Below are 17,344 nucleotides of genomic sequence, written 5' to 3'. Positions count from 1 at the left end.
TCAGGGAGCCCGTGGCTATGTGGCCGTGGATAGAAGGGGATTCATGTTCAGTGTCAATATACGTTCATTAAATGTTTGTTTAAAATGCTTTAAAAATCTATTAATGTTGGAGTTCCCGTCGTGGCGCAGTGGTTAACGAATCCGACTAGGAACCATGAGGTTGCGGGTTCGGTCCCTGCCCTTGCTCAGTGGGTTAACGATCCGGCATTGCCGTGAGCTGTGGTGTAGGTTGCAGATGCGGCTCAGATCCCGCATTGCTGTGGCTCTGGCATAGGCCGGCGGCTACAGTTCGATTAAACCCCTAGCCTGGGAACCTCCTTATGCCGCAGAAGCGGCCCAAAGAAATAGCAAAAAGACAAAAAAAAAATCTATTAATGTTAATAAATTGTTCATTAGGAATACATACTAGAACATCTGCAATTATTTAGAAATATAGTGGATAATGAATATACAGTACAAGCATAGCTTTTGGTAAATTTTTTTTAATTGAGATATGATCAACTTATAACACTGTGTAAGTTTAAAGTGTACAAACTTTTTGATCCATTTATATATTGCAATATGATAATCACCTTTCAGCATTAGCTAATGTCTCTATCATTAGCAGAAATTATCATTTCTGTTTTGGGGTGGGCATAGTTATGATCTCAGCAACTTTCACATTTATAGTAAGTCTTTTTTATTGAAGTATAGTTGATTTTATAATATAGTCTTGTTGATTATAATCACTCTGCTATACATTAGGTCTCCAAGATTTATTTATTTATCGTTGTAAGTTCATACCCTTAAACAACATCTCTTTAATTCCACCCCCTCCCATGCCCTGGTAACTACCATTTTACTCTCTGGGGTTTTTGTTTTGTTTTGTTTTGTTTTTGTTTTTGTTTTGTTTGAGTATACCCATGGCATGTAGAAGTTCTTGGGCCTGGGATCAAACCCCCACCACAGCAGCAACTGAGCTGCTGCAGTGACAATGCCAGATCCTTAATCCACTGTGCCACAAGAAAACTCCTATGCTCTGCTTTTATGTAGATACTTTTTGAAGAAGGCATAGTGCTGAACTGACACCTCCTGTTGTGGGACCAAGTGCAACACAGATAAGTTTCCACCCGAACAAGACTCATTTTGATTCATATGAAAAACACTCTAAATTAGAATTAAGTAATAACTATTTTACACATAGAGTAATAGGTAGAGCATTAAAGGATAACTTTTGCAAACACAAGAGTGAGAGAGAGAACACTAAGGGGAAAATGAGAACTTGGGACTTAGGAGACCCACAGGGATAGCATGTCTTAACTACCTTTCTCTCCCATGTAAGGCAAGACCACCACTACCATCTGTGGTGCATGGACTTCAGTTCTAGCCCTATATGTTCAGCATCCAGTTTGACCATGGACTGGGATAGTTAGTATCTGAGAATAGTTTTACACAGTGTCCACAGGTTCTTATAGCTTCCTTTTTAATGGCTAAGTTCATTGGCATCAAGTGTTGTGTCCTGAAGGAAACTCTTACGATGATACTGTGTCTGCAGAATGTGACAAGCCACCCAACAGTGCATTTGCACTTTGCTCTCTGAGCTGTTCCCAGAATTTTTTATCCTTCTCTAGGTCTTTGTAAAAAGCTCCAGAAACAAAAAAGTATTTTAACTGGCTCCTTGGGGATGCTCTTCTGCTCTGTGCTTCCCATGAGTCCTGAAATGCTCACTTGAAAGGAGGAAGGAAAACGTTCTCTAATCCTCCATGAAGTCCTGGCTGGGGCTCTCAATCTGCCAGTCTTGTCCAATCCATGGTCATTGGTGGGCCCACAGTCTAAAGGACCTAAAGTCCTCTTGGCTTGAATTGCTGACATAGTTTTATGTCTGTTCTCTTGTAAAGAACTAAGAGTTTTCTTTTGGATGACAAAGAGAGAGAGATGCAAGTAGACGAACTGTCATTTCAAAATTCTTTGCCTATGAGTCCATATTTGAAAGGCAGGAGGGAATTCAGAGAAACAGTAACCTGTTCTTACTTAGCAGCACTTTTTGGTTTTTGGAAATTAAATTCATGAGCCTAATATGAGTGCAGTTGTCCTTAAGAACTCTGGTATTTAAAATACACAGTTATCAGATTTTCCTGAGAACAGTTCACTGAACGCCAAGGATAAGTCTGGTTATGTCACCAGAAGGATCTGTTTGCTTAGAGAGAAGATGAGAAGAATTTTTCATTTAAATTGATGTACTTTACCAGATCTTTTTTAAATTCCTAATGAGAGATAAATCAAACATACCTTCCTTTTTTAAAGACTTATGTAAGCAGAGGGGGAAAAAGTCAACAAATTGCTAAAGCCTGGAAAGAGAGCTTTTAATTTTCCATGGCAATTCATCTCTTCTAAGGTTGTTAAATTATGGTAATTGAAACTAAGATAACATCAGGATTTTAAGTATTGGAAGAGTTTGGTTTTTTATGTTAATTGGAAACCAATAAAGTATGCTTCAAGCCTATACTAATCTTGTTATAAGTGAATTAAAGTCTGAATAATTCACGAATAATAGTTTAACTCACTAAATATAGTCTAGTAACTACTTCATAGTTTTGCATTGAGCAGATGGCATTTACTGGAATCCTGTTGTCTGTGGCCTTTAGCTATGCTCAAAAACCATTTTGGATTGAAATTTCTAATATTTGTTTTCATTTCCAGACAGAGGTAGATTTTATTTTGTTTAACGTGAAGAAAACCATTCAGCTGTTTTATTTTAACAAAATATTTTGTAAAAAGATTTTTTTTTTAAGTGAAGACAATATTTTTTACTGCTTAATTCTCAGATGAGGCTTTTGTGCCCAGATAAATGCCTTGGATGAAGACATTCACACTTGGCAAGAATTAAAACCTGGCGGTGGAATAGTCACTTCATTACTTAAGTAAAATTTATATTCAGATTTCATACATTTGAACTTTTAAAAACTACATGCTTCTCTGCACTGAGATTTTTTCACATTACATTTTACTGACGAGTATGGTTGTCTTGGAGATGTTCCAAACATATAATGTGTGTCTAGGTGTCATTTACTTACTAGAAGTGGATTTACCAGAAGTGAGAAGCAGGTGATATACTGATGTAGAAAATAAGGTGCCATTAACCCCCAGGCCAACTCCTGCTCAGCCTCTCAGATTTAATCTAGTGTTATATTTTACATATTTTAAGGATATCTTATTCCTTTTGTATTATTATTATTATTATTATTATTATTTCATATGCTCTGGAGTTAAACAAACCTGGGTTCCAAATCTTAGTTCTCTTTTTTCTGAATATGGATATGCCTCTAAGCTTCCTAGTCTTTCTCAGTCTCAATTTTCTCATCTAATAAATGGGAATGATAAAACCTGGCAGTTGTTGCAATGTGAAAGATAGTGTACACAGAATACCCAGTACTGGACTAGATACCTATAGCAGGCACTTAATATATAGTAGTGATTAGTATTAATATTACTATCCACAATTTGATAATATCAATGACAAAGTTTTTCCAGACTCAAACATTATCACTTTAATATCATATTTCAGGCAAATTAAATAAGCTGTCAGTCAAAAAGTAATACATTACAGTAAAGGGAAGACTTAATTCAGGAGCAGAATTAAATTATTTGCAAATCAATATTAGGTGTTAAACAATTATAGGATATTCTTGGGAAATGGTGGCAAGTTTTTTTTTTCTTTGCTATGTTTTGTGTTTGTGTTTGTTTTGTTTTTGCTAAATGAGAAGCATTTAAGTCAATCTTCTACATTATATGCTTACATCTCCTATTATCCCAGGATGCTTTCAAAATGAGTGGGTATTCATAGTTTAAAATATCTGGGAAAAGGCTCATATCAATTATTGAAGTAGGTATTTTTCTGCTTTTTTGTTTGTTTTGTTTTTAAGGAAGCATTATCTCTATAATAACCTCATTGGCATTTGAATAGAGCTTTTGTAAGTTACCTCAGTTGATCATAACTTTATGCAAGGCCATTTCAATATGCAGTTGACTAATGAGGAAGCAAAACTCCTGAGAGAATGAGAGGATTATGCAAGAGAAAGAGTAAAGTCTGTGACCCAGACCACAAATGTGTTTCCATTATTCCTTTCAGGGAGATAAGTTTAGGAAAAGAAAATAAAAGGAGGGTGAAAAACAGCATTTTAAGGTCTTCGTGATTATTATAAGTGTTCACTTTTTAAAAGCAGGAGGTTATCATTGTATCTTCTTTGTTTTAAAACTTTCAGTGATTCCCCTCTGCATGCTGCAAAGTTCACATTTAGAAGGTATTTTTCATCTCCTGCCGTTCCTCACATAAACCCAAATCTCCACAACAAAACTGCTTGAAAATGTACAAACATACTGTACCTTTTCATACCTTTATGAATTTACCTATAGTTTCTTCTCCACATACCCTTAACCCTGTTATTTATTTATTTATTTATTTATTTATTTATTTATTTATTTATCTATTTGCTTTTGAGGGCCACACACGTGGCATATGGAGGTTCCCAGGCTAGGGGTAGAATCAGAGCTGCAGCTGCTGGCCTACACCATAGCCACAGAAACACAGGATCCGAGCCTCTTCTGTGACCTACACCACAGCTCACGCAACACCGGATCCTTAATCCACTGAGCAAGGCCAGGTATCGAACCCATGTTCTCATGAATCCTAGTCAGGTTCATTACTGCTGAGCCATGATGGGAACCCTCTTTTAATATCTATTATATTTTTACATCACTATACATTTTATTTGTGAAATGTCTACGTGATGTTTACTGTATGTGAGGCACTGTTCAAAGTGCTTCACAAATATTAACTCAATTATTCCTCATAATAATCCTGAGAGATAAGTAATATTATACCATTTTATAGATGATAAAACTGAGGTATAGAAACTAAGGAATAGGGTCAGTATTCCAGAAAGAAGGTTCTGGTTTCAAAGTGAGTACTCTTAACCACTGCAGTATGTCACATATGCCCTAAGAATTTCAAAATTGAAAAACATATCATGTTCAGCCAACACTGATGTCTAAATGGCCTGCTACCAAAGGCCTCCAGGTCACAGAAGTAATTATTTGTAAATTTACCATCAACTAGAGTCTAACTCACATCTTTTTAAACCCAGAAACCTGATATTTTTCAGCAATTCCACCAAGAACAGATTCTTCTCTTGGAGGCAGACTCATAATGATTTGGCCCATGAGATTATTATTTCAAATTAGAATGCCAATTTATTAACTTAGGATAAAAAAATAGAACTGTCCGTAACATGGACCAGAATACCCATGTCAGCAGGACTAATGCACTCTGCCTCATAGCCATCATGGATTAAACAGATGGCTCTTGGCAAGTTACTTGTTCAACATGGCAGTATAATGAGGGGTATTTTTAGGATGAGCAGGAAATTTGTTGGCATCAACTAGATTAGTGTTAAGCATCTGTATCATGATAGCAGGAGACTTAGCCACTGGGACCAGGAGGACTTAAAGTTTATTAGCCCTTAGCCTGGGGCATTACTGGGCTGGGCACTGACAACCTAGTATCTCTTTCATTCTCCTTTTTTTTTAAATTAAATATTTATTTATTTATTTATTTATTTATTTATTTATTTATTTTAATTACTCAATGAATTTTATTACATTTATAGTTGTACAACAATCGTCACAACCAAATTTTATAGTATTTCCATCCCAAACCCTCAGTGCATCCCCCTACCCCCTAACCTGTCTCATTTGGAAACCATAAGTTTTTCAAAGTCTGTGAGTCAGTATCTGTTCTGCAAAGAAGTTCATTGTCATTCTCCTTTTTTCTGTGATTCTAAAGCCTGGCCAGCTCTTTGTCACATGTTATAGTTGAATACATAGTTATATAGTCAATTCGGGACCTTTTTAAGATGGCCTTTGTGTAATTGTACCTTTGGATGATATTTTATTTATGAGTACATTCTTGAGACCTAACACATATACTATCTAGCATTTCTTACACTGAATTATAATTATATGAGTAATTTTCTTTCTTTCTTTTTTTTTTTTTTTTTGTTATTTCTTTGGGCCGCTTCCGCGGCATATGGAGGTTCCCAGGCTAGGGGTCTAATCGGAGCTGTAGCCACTGGCCTACGCCAGAGCCACAGCAACATGGGATCCAAGCCGCATCTGCAACCTACACCACAGCTCACGGCAATGCCGGATCGTTAACCCACTGAGCAAGGGCAGGGACCAAACCCGCAACCTCATGGTTCCTAGTCGGATTCGTTAACCACTGCGCCACGACGGGAACTCCTATATGAGTAATTTTCTTAATAGCAAAGACCAAGTCATATTTCATCCCTCTTTATATCCCTAGAAGTAAATGCACTTCCCAGCATATAATAGGAGTTCAATGGGCCTGTGCTGAACAAACAAGTGTATTGGGGGTAGTAAAACATCATGGTTATAAGTATAAGCTCTGATGCCACATGGCCCATTTTCAAATCTCAACTCTACTACTCAATAGTTGTATGATTTTTGCAAGTTACTTAACCTCCCTAAGCTTCAATTTTCTCATCTGTAAAATGGGTATAATGCTAGTACCCTGTCCCCCAGGGTTCTTGAGAGGAGTCAATACACTAATACATATAACAAACTTAGAAATGCACCTGGAATTCCATAACTATTCGTTATTAGTAGAATCACTCTCTCAGAATTTCATATTATATTTTACTTCTCTCTTTTAAGTAAGTTATTTTGAAAAGAGCAGACAGAATACTGCTATTCTTAAGTGTCATCATTGAATGCTTAATCAAAAATTGATTGTTTTGGGGGAGTTCCCATTGTGGCTCAGTGGGTTATGATCCTGATTAGTATCCATGAGGATGCAGGTCTGATCCCTGGCCTTGCTCAGTGGCTTAAGGATCTGGCCTGTGTAGGCCAACAGCTGCAGCTCTGATTTGACCCCTAGCCGGGGAATTTCCATATGCCACAGGAGTCGCCCTAAAAAGCAATAAAAAATTTTTTTTCATTGTTTTTATTCACAAGAATTCAGTAAAATAGAAACTCCCATGTATTGCTATTGGAAGTACGCAATGGCACAACTTTTATGGAGGGCAATTTGGCAATGTTTATCAAGAACCTTATAAATGGTCATTACCTTTAGTACAGTAATTCCCCTTCTAGAAACTTATCTCTCCTAAAGATATAGTCAAAAACTTGGATAAAACATATGCATGGACATGGTTTATCACGCTATCATTTATCAAACTGGAAATTACTTAAATGATAAGAAATGGAAGAATGATTATACAAGTTATGTCATTTGATGGGATAATATGTAGCTCTCAAAATGATGTCTGTAAATTTATTGAGTAGTGTGGGAAAATAGGTTAAATTTTTTTAAGTGGAAAAAAAACAAGCTATAAAACTGTATGTGATGTTATTTCCCCCACACTGGAAAGAAATTAATAAATCAAAATAAGAGTGATTATTTTTAGATGAGACAACTACAGGGGATTTTTCTTTCCTTTAGGGTCATCTTTCTTTTCTAAAACCCTTACAGTGAGTATGGACTTTAGACAGGGACATCATTCTTTAAGAGTTATGACTTATGTCCTTAGATGTATAATTTTAAAGGACATGTTAAGGGACTTAACATTTATGTTAAGTTCCATTTTTTCCCATATTCAGGATCTAAGATCTATCATATTAGTGAAATCTATCTTTAGTTTTATACCAGAAATAATTGAGGGGATTCATTTAATATTAATATTTTTCAGAAAGTCTTGCACTAAAATTTATTTGATTAAATAAGAACTCACTATAAGTATTTATGGTGACAACTTTTGAGGCAAAATGTATGCTTAGTTTCAACCCTCATGGAGAAATTAATGTATGTGTACAACTTCTTTAGAACTGCTCAATTTAGCATTTAATACTCACTTCTATAATAGCATACTCAGAAGAAAAGAGAGGCTCTTATATTGGTATTGAGAAAAATTATTTTTATAAGAATACAGTTCAAATTTTGGGCCTTTCATAGGTAATATTGATTTTTTTTCTAGGAGCTGTGAAGGAAGAAATATCCGATATCGAACATGCAGTAATGTGGTAAGTATTAAGGTTCTGTGGTTGTGATAATGCATTTTCTAAGCACTGTATAATGCTAAGCAGTTTTATGTATCCTGAGCATAAATTAACCAATTGGTGTTTCACCAAGAGCTATTTATTTCACAGTATATGGATTATGCACGGGTATTTTTAATGCTCTGCAATACAAATTTTGATCATTTGGCTAAGAGGAAACTAGACTATTTCAAATCAAGGACGCTCTCCATTTCCTCTCTGCTTTCTGACTTCTCACATCTAGCTCTCTGGAGAATAAGGAAGAGAAATGACAAAATGGAAACCAGTTGTGTATCATGAAGTAGATATCAGTAAATCAGTCTCAGATTTGACAAATTCATTTTTTCACCAAATACTGTTCAACTACCACAAGATAAACAGCATGCGGTCACTGTCCTAAAATATCTGCGTTATAGTAAGGGATGTAGAAGCAGAAGGCAGAGGTGTCCATAACCACATTCTAGGGCAAAATAGGGCAACTATTACAAGAGAGGAATAAAATTCTTGTGGGTTAAAAGCAGAGAGAAATTGGAAGGACCTTCAAGGATGTGAGGTAAGGTTAAGGAGGCTAAGAGGGTTGTGACTCTCCCAGATTGGGTGGCAAAGTGTGACAACCTGTCCAGATCAAGGAGACATAATGGGCAGCTCTGGAGACAAGGATGGGTAGGATTGTGCTTAGCAGGATGGAAGAGGAGAACTGAAAGATATTTTGAGGTTATACCATGAACAGATTTGAATGTTAGGCTTCCATATTTATATTAGTTCGGTGAATAATAAAGGGTCCCTGAGGTTATGGGGTGAGAGTATGACCTTTTAGAGCTTAACATTAGGAAGTTTAATTCCATGGTGCTGTGAGAGATACACTGGAACAGGAAACAGGTAGGGGGCAGAAAGTAATGAGGGCTGAAACCAGGAGGAAATAGCCATAAGAGAGATCAAAATTAAGGTTATTCTGCAAGACCTAACAAGTGATTTAAGTTAGAGGGATGAGTTAAAGTGGGAATAAAAAAAGCAGAGGTATATACCTATTTGGATCTCTAGCACTTGCTGATCCCTTTGTTAGAGAAGTACTTTCTTCAATGTCTGCCTGTTAGGCATCTTTCTCATTCCAGTCTCAACTCAAATACTGCCTCCTCAGAGGGATTTCCTTGGCCACCTTATCTAATGTAGTTGTCCCACTGCCCAGCCCTGTCACTCACAATAGTTAATAAATCACATTTTATTTTTTTCATAGCACTATTTGTACCAAAATTTATCTTATTTGATTATTTGTTTGTCTCCTCACTCTGGAACATAAACTCCATAAGGGCAGAGCCTCATTTACCTTGCCCATGCCTCATCCCCAATGCCTAGAACTGCCAACTTACATCAATTAAGCATATATTTGATATTTGTTAAATGCAAAATGAGTACCAGTCTTCTGGAAAAAAAGGTGAATGTCATTATCAGAAGTACAAACATTGAGAGGAAGTTTAGGAGAAGAAAACAGTCAACTGATTTAGAGACACTGTTGAGTTGAAAATGTGGGCTGGTCTTGTAGGTATGATATTCAACTAGGCTATAGCGATTCTGGTCTAAGAAGATCAGGGCTCAAGCAATAGCAGCACAAGGTAAGAAATACAAAATTTAAAGATTTGGTAGCAGTCCTGTAGGTAGAGCAAACAGGATGAAGAGGAAAGGGAACTTCAGACCTTTTCTGTATTTAGAGAGAAAAATGACATGGTGAGAGGTAAGCCATCACAAGCACCAGGAGAGAGGTAGCAGAAGAAATAAGAGAGAATTCCTTACGATATTCTATGGGATAAATGTTGCCAAGAGGTTGAAGTCTGAAAAAGAAAAGATAAAAAAAAGGCCATGGTGGAGCAATTTCTCTAGTGTATCTAGTGTATTAGGAATGAAATCAAGACCACAGTGGGTAAACCATATTAGTGAGGAAATGGAATTGATAGGTATAAATTTCTCATAAAGTCTTCACAGAAAAACATCATCATTTGTAGAGTCACAGAAAGGTGGGAGGGCATATTGTTTTGTTTGGTCATTTGTTTAAAATAAGAACCCCCTGAGAAATGGGTGAACCTGGAGGAAGAGATTGATGATAGATATGGGCATTTAAGGGTGTCCTTGATGTCACAGGTGCCTAAGGGTCTGGGGTGAGAAGAAGAGAAGGAATCTTGATAAAAAGAAGGGACAGTATTCCTAAAAAAGCAACAGAAGCAAATTGAGAAAGAAGAGATGAAGTTGTAGAAAGCTTTCAAGAAAAATGTTGAGGGTACTCATGATAAACAAGCTCAAGCTTCTCTAGGAGAAGTGTTCTAAGTCGTCTCCTGAAAGCAAAGGAGGAAGTTGGGCTTGGGGCAGTAAGCACGAAGTCCTCACAGAGCCACTGTGGAAATTGAGTGGAAGCCAGCAAAGCAAAATAAAAGAACTGTTGGCAGCCAAGACGGCTGGACTGAAGTTAGAGAGCTTGCTATAACAGAGAACATGGTCAGGAGGGTATTAGGACTTAATCTGGCAATACTGAGGTGTACAAGTAAAAGGAAAAAAGGACAGTGGAGGTGGCCTATGACCAGAATACAGATGAAATGAGAAAGACTAAAGTAAATGAACAGTATACATTTTTAAATGGCTGGCCTGAGAGACCATAAGGAACTAGAAGGCATGATAATTGGGAGTAGAAATAATTGCCCAATAGAAAATTTTGCTGAATTTGTTTCTTTATTTCCATTGAGAGCTCTGGGTGCCACTCACTGTCTTGTTTACACACATATCCCTCACTCAGCTGTTGACTGATTATAAAGATCAAGTAGCTGTGTGCTATTTTTACCTTTTAAAGATATGGTATCAGCAGAATTTGTTTTAGTGATAGTACAGAAAACTTTTTATGTTAATATACTATAGCTCATTGGTTTTCTTTATAATCCTTATTGTAGTGACAGATATCTTGGTATTAAAAATACATGATGTTATTAAAGAATCTCCTTAACTCCTATTACTTTTCTTTGTAGTTTTTAGAATAACTAGAAATGGTCCAAACTCTCCTAAGTAGATGAACGCCTATCGCATCAGGAGCAGATGACTGCCTACTCTTTTCTTAAGGCTTTTCAAAAACAGCCCACAAATTCCTTGCCATCATTATGAGCATTTCCATGGACGGATGCAGGCTAAGACTGACCTAACATTACTTAAAACCCATAACACGAGCCAGCTCTTTACAGCTTGTAGAATCAAACTGACACTGAATTTTTTATGAGAGCCCAGAGCCTTCAAGTAATTTGATGCTTTTTTTTTTTTTTTTCCCTTTCCTGGCTTTTGGCCATGACAGAAGCAACATTGCCAAAAAAATAAATGAAAAATTTCTTAAGAAAGAATCTTTTCATGATCACATTCCAATTTTCCAAACTAAAAAGTTCAGAACAATTCAATGAAACATTCCCCTTCTAGATACTTGTTTTGGAAAAACTTGAGGGCCTCTTGTTAGCTAAGCCTCTAAGGTCACTCCTTAATCCCTGGACAGCTTCCTAAAGTTCTTCTGAACCACTTCTCCTCCAAAGATTCGCTCGTTATTTCTATTCTTTGTACTTGCTACACATAACATTTCTTTGGGGTCTTGTACCGCAGAACTTAGGAGGAGAAAGCATCTCCTCAGATGCCCATTTTTTTCTGGCTTACCTGAAATTTCAGCTCCCATACTTTTAGGTTTTCATTTTTAGTCCCTCTCTTATAACAATGTAAGAAAGTTAAAGTTCCCCTAATGTTTTCATGGTTCTTGGAGTCATGGTACCTTCTTAGACCATTTCAGGCTGGACCAAGTAGACTATTTTCCTTCCTAAAGATGCAGCTCATCTAACCTTTCCCATTGGACAGTCCCTGCTCTCTTCTAGGAAAGTCATAAAAGGCTCTCTCTCTGAAAGAAAAGACTAAGGAGACTATTGGGATATATGGTGGTGTGAACTAGCAGACCAATCAAGGGGGTCCTTAGGTATCTGACCCTCCTGACCTTCACAGAGGTCTCCTTAGGTTATATCTTCTAATTCTTCAAATCACACCTCAAATCTGAACCCCTTGATCTTAATTAGATGTTTTAATTTGACTTCCAAAGTTTAGTTTAGAGGAATGCCATGTTTCTCATAAACTACTTCTTAATCTTCACTAGAGTTGAGATTTAGGGACAGGAACCTCAACTAGCAACCTGTTAGGCCAAGATGCCTATGGTAGCTGGTGGCACTTTTAAGTTTTTTTTTTTTCCATCTTTTTAGAGTTTTATTGAGGTGTAGTTGATTTACCCAGTTGTGATCATTTCTACTGTACAACAAAGTGATTCAGTGATACATGTACACATATCCATTCTCTTTCAGATTCTTTTCTCGCATAGATTATCACAAAACATTGGGTAGAGTTCTCTGTGCTATACAGTAGGTCCCCACTGGCCAGTCTTTCCATATACCTCAGTGTGCATATGCCAGTCTCAAACCCTGATCCATCCCTTCCCACATGCCTGTCCCCTTTGGTAAAGATAAGTTTTTGCAAAGTCTGAGTCTGTTTCTGCTGTGCAAATAAGTTCACTTGTATCCTATTTTTTTAGATTCCACATGTAAGTAATATCTTACGATGTTTGTCTTTCACTAACTTCACTTAGTATGATAATTTCTAAGTCCATCCATGTTGCTGCAAATGGCATTATTTCATTCTTTTTGTGGCTGAGTATTGTTCCATTGTATATATGTACTACATTTTCTTTATCCATTCCTCTGTAAATGGACATTTATGTTGCTTCCATGTCTTGGCCATTGTAAATAGTGCTGCAGTGAACATTGGGGTGCCTGTATCTTTTTGAATTATGGTTTTTCTTCAGATAGATGCCCAGGAGTAGGATGCTGGATCATATAGTAGTTCTATTTTTAGTTTTTGAGTTCTTTATCAAGATGCTATTACCCAGAGTTCCCACTGTGGCACAGTAGGTTAAAGACCCAGCATTGCCATAGCTATGACTTGGATTCTATCCCTAGTCTGGGAACTTTCACATTCTGCAAGTATAGCCAAAAAAAAAAAAAAAAATTTACTCCACTGTAACACTTTACTTTTCTTCAAAAACTATGTTTGCAAGACTACAGTTGGGAAACTACACTTCCATATATCTTTTCGAACTCTCAGGAAACGATCCTAAGTGGGGTGAAGTGGGTGGTCAGGGATTTCTGTCTTCTGAGGAAAGCTTTTGAAAAGCATTAAAAGCATTTTTAGCACATGGAGACAAAACATCATTCATTCATTCCAAGAATAATTGAGCACAAGCATAGTTCTCAGGCCTGAGGTACATTGGTGAATAAGTCCAAAACCTAGTTCTCCTAATGGAGGAAGCCAGATTACAAACCAGCATACAAATTATTTAAAGGAAAAATTATCAGGTCATAATCAGTGCTCTACAGAGATTAAATGCCCAGTGGTGATTTCAGATTGAAAGGTTGGGAAGTCCACCTGAGACATGACATTTGAATGACAAGAAGGAATGAGCTCTGGGAACATCAAAGGAAGAGTAAATCGGGGAGAAGAAATGGCTAGTGCAAAGGCTCTGAGGAGTGAAGGAACGTGGTGTATTCAAAGAAAGAAGAAAGCCCAGTATGGTTAGAGGATAATGTGCAAGGGGAAGCATATTAGAAGATTAAAAACATAAAAATCATTATTTAAAAAAAAAAGCAAAGCTGCAAGTAGACAGGAGCTAAATCATAGAGCATTACAGTTTAAGTGCAAAGGGGAACTACTGAGAATTTTAAGGTGGGAAAAATAACATTTTAAAAATAGGTTTGGCTGTGGGATTACTCTGGAGACAGAGGGTAAAGAAGAGAGTAGAAGCAGAAATGCCACTTTAGAGGCTATTTGAGCAGTCTCCATGAACACTCCTTGATGCTTGGGCTGGAGCGGCTACTGGTGGGAAGATGTGGGCTATGTTTTAGAGGGAGAATGTCTTTTCCTAAGCCACTTTTGCTTCGCCCTCACTTTGATACAATCAACTTTTATGGTCTCCAGCATTGTTGGTTATGGAATGTCTTACGTGCAGCATTCCGACAAGAGACAAAAGCAGCAGCTGTGATGGCCAGAGAGGAAAGAATGATCCTGGGCCAGTTTATAATTTTGAGGGCCTCTGTTTTTGCATCTAGACAATGAGAGGGTTGAACCGAATGATCTGAAAAATCCCTCCTAGCTATGAAATTCTGTAGTTCTTCAAAAATATTGTGATATCTGGGCAATATTAGAGTTGGATTTAAATGCAGACCAATGAAGATATCTATGTTGGTTTAGCAATGGGCAGTACTGCAGTAAAAAGATTTACAGCCAGCAAGAAGTAGAGTCAGAACAAAGAGAGCACTGTGGACAGGAGAAGCAGAGTTGTGTCTTTGCTGTAGACCTTGATCATCCATCTTAACCCGTGATTCTCATCATTGAGGCTATAAAGGTTCACGGTCTTCCCAGGGTTCTTCACATGGTTATTAACCATCAATATAAGACAAAATCCCATTTGACTCCTATGTGCATTTTTTATAGGTACTTTGTACAGCATAAATTCTGGGTACATTTGATGCTTTATGTCAGTAGTCAAATAGTAACTCATGGAAGGAATGAACATTCTGCTACTGGCCTTTTTTAGCCAGAATTTTATTAAAATTTTTGGAACAACATTCAGACCTGTGAAATACCCCTGGAGTCTAGAGAGATGCTGTAGAAAATAATAGCAACTTCAGGGAGTCAGACAGTGAGCCTCCCTGCCGGGCCATTTTCCAGCTAAGAGGCATATCTAAGATCAGAAGGAGGATCAGTTTCTCATAATTGAGTCCTCATTCAAAAGCTGAAGACATGACATTGTGCTCTTTGTCAGGGCCATTCGTTTGTTCACTTGCTCACTTACTCATTCTCTTGTTTAATTGTTCATATATATTCACCAATGTTTATTGAGCACCCACCTCTTATTCTGCATTAGGAATGTTAGGAGTTGCTGCTATCAGTGAAAAAACAGGTTACATGTCCTTTGGGAAATCCAGAGTCTAGTAGGAAAGACAAATACACAAACACAAAATTAATTGATGTGATAAACGCTATTAGCATGGAGGTAAACACAGTGTGCTAAAAGGTCTCAGCAGGACCATGCTATAAACACCATGCTTCTGAAACTGTGTGCAGGGAACACAGCAAGCCCCCAAGACCGCAGGGAATATTTTAAATATTCAAGGGAAACCCAGAAATACTTGACATCTGATGGGCGATACATGACCTACCAGATCACGATGTACTTTTTCCTATGGGCATTCGCTTTTATAAAAGGCAAGTACTTCGAGATGGTCAACATAGGGCAGGAAAGGAGGGTGGTATTTTCCAGTCTGATTTCAGACTTTGGGAATGTGTGCAGAGCCCAACAGGTACCCACATCCATCAGTAAGAAAACATATTTATTTAGGAATGAAACAAAATAGTAGTTTTCTTTCAAGTTACATATATTGTTTTTCCAATGGCCACTAAGTTGTTTGGACCTAACTACTTAATAACTGGAACTGTTAGGTAACCCTTTGGGCCTAGAGTTGCCATAAAAAAGATTACTGAGACATTAAAAGGACTGTGAACAGATGAAGTTTGGCAACTTCTATCACATGGTGGGCCTTCAACACCTACATTTGGTGAATCAATGACTGACATCCTAAATAAGGTGACACTTGAGCCGAGCCTTTCAAGATTGTGGGCTGCCATGAGAGAGGGTAATGAAAAATGGGAGTGGAATTTGTTCAACAATTTCTGCTGTGACCTACTATGTACCAGTCACCTTTTCTAGGCATTGGGGCATAATATTAATAGAGAGAGATAATCAAGGCCTCTGTTCTCATGAAGCTTATAGTCTAATAGGAGAAAGCATATGATAAACAAGTAGAGAAAAGTGTGACAAAGTCAGAGAGTGAAAGACTATGAAGGAAATAAAGCAGGGTGATGGGGGAGGAGACTCCATATGAGGCTATCAGTATATTCCCTCTGACATTGGGGTGACATTGGGGCCCTATCGGTATGGGCAAAGGGTGAGACCTGAAGTAGCCCAGTTTAGTTCAGGTCCTGCCAGGTCATTTTATGAGGCACAATACAAGGTCCATTGTGGGGAAAAAGGTGTTTACATGTGCTGAAATATCTGAACTTACCCCCAAATGTCACTTTGCAAAGGTTACTCTTGGCTTCCACCAGGGGTGACAGACATTGTTTGGAAGAGGACCAGAGGGTTTAGGGAAAGCTGGGTTGCTCTCATACCACTCAGTGTGTGTGTATCTTTCCTCCCTGGCCCAGAGCCAGTCAACCCCAGGCTAAAATCAATGAAAGGAAGTAGAGAGATTTCTTAATCTCAAGTAGGAAGTGTCTTAAGTAGTAAAGAAATTCTGAAGAAAAGATGTTAGTTTTTTCTAGATAAATGTTCAAAACCCACCCCCTGCTAGAGGGGGCTTCCCAAGCTCACCCTGGGTCTCCTGCATTGTTCCCTTGAGGCTGACTCAATGCTCTCCAAGCAGTGGACCGCCCCCCCAAAAATAGGCTTCTTGTCTGATCCATCCATGCTTCCCTCTTTCCAACCCATCCAGCTGAAAAAGCAGGAATTTTCCTTGCACTCTAATCTTCTTGGAAGTTCTTTCTGTGGCATACCAGGTTAAGGATCCAGTGTTATCTCTGTTGGGGCTTGAGTTTGATCCCCAGCTCAGCACACTGGGTTGAGGATCTGGCATTGTTGCAGCTGTGGTGTGGGTAAGAGCTGCCACTCAGGTTTGATCCCTGGCCAAAAACTTCCATATGTCTTGGGTGTGGCTAAAAAAAAAAAAAAAAAAAAAAAAAAAAAGCCCTCTAATCTTCACTGAGAAAGAACAGTATTCTCTTTTTAAAGTCTGGTAGGACATGTCTTTTCCAAGTAACTTTATTTTATTTATACCTTCATTACATTCATTTGCATAATAAATTTGGGCCAGGCTCTCCTGGCCTTTAGATTCCACATGGATGTGCATCTGGACAGTCTCTAAGAGGCCATCAGGGTGATGGGGCAGGGGAGGGAAGAGTGATTCAAAGGACACTGTTTATTCTCAATCCCACAGATATAGAAGACTGAAAGCATCATTGTATAGCAGAAAGAACACAGGCTTTTCAGATTCCTGTCACTAAGTAATTATATGCTTTTAAAGAAAATTCCTTAACCTCTCTCATTCTCAGCTTTCCTACCTTTAAAAATATCCTTATATATGTACAAAGA

General features: G+C 37.8%; 1 protein-coding gene across 1 annotated transcript in view; it reads left to right on the top strand.

Annotated features, from left to right (window-relative positions):
* ADAMTSL1 (ADAMTS like 1) overlaps window positions 1-17,344 on the top strand; it is a 452,838-nt gene that overhangs the window by 44,442 nt on the left and 391,052 nt on the right. Inside the window, exon 3 of the mRNA XM_047767602.1 lies at window positions 8,031-8,076. Coding sequence (XP_047623558.1) covers window positions 8,031-8,076 — 46 coding nt within the window. The remainder of the gene's footprint in view (window positions 1-8,030; window positions 8,077-17,344) is intronic.

Source organism: Phacochoerus africanus, chromosome 2 (genome assembly GCF_016906955.1).
Source record: "Phacochoerus africanus isolate WHEZ1 chromosome 2, ROS_Pafr_v1, whole genome shotgun sequence".
NCBI lineage: Eukaryota > Metazoa > Chordata > Mammalia > Artiodactyla > Suidae > Phacochoerus > Phacochoerus africanus.
Note: the sequence above shows the minus strand (reverse complement) of the source record. Positions and strands in the feature narration are given on the sequence as shown.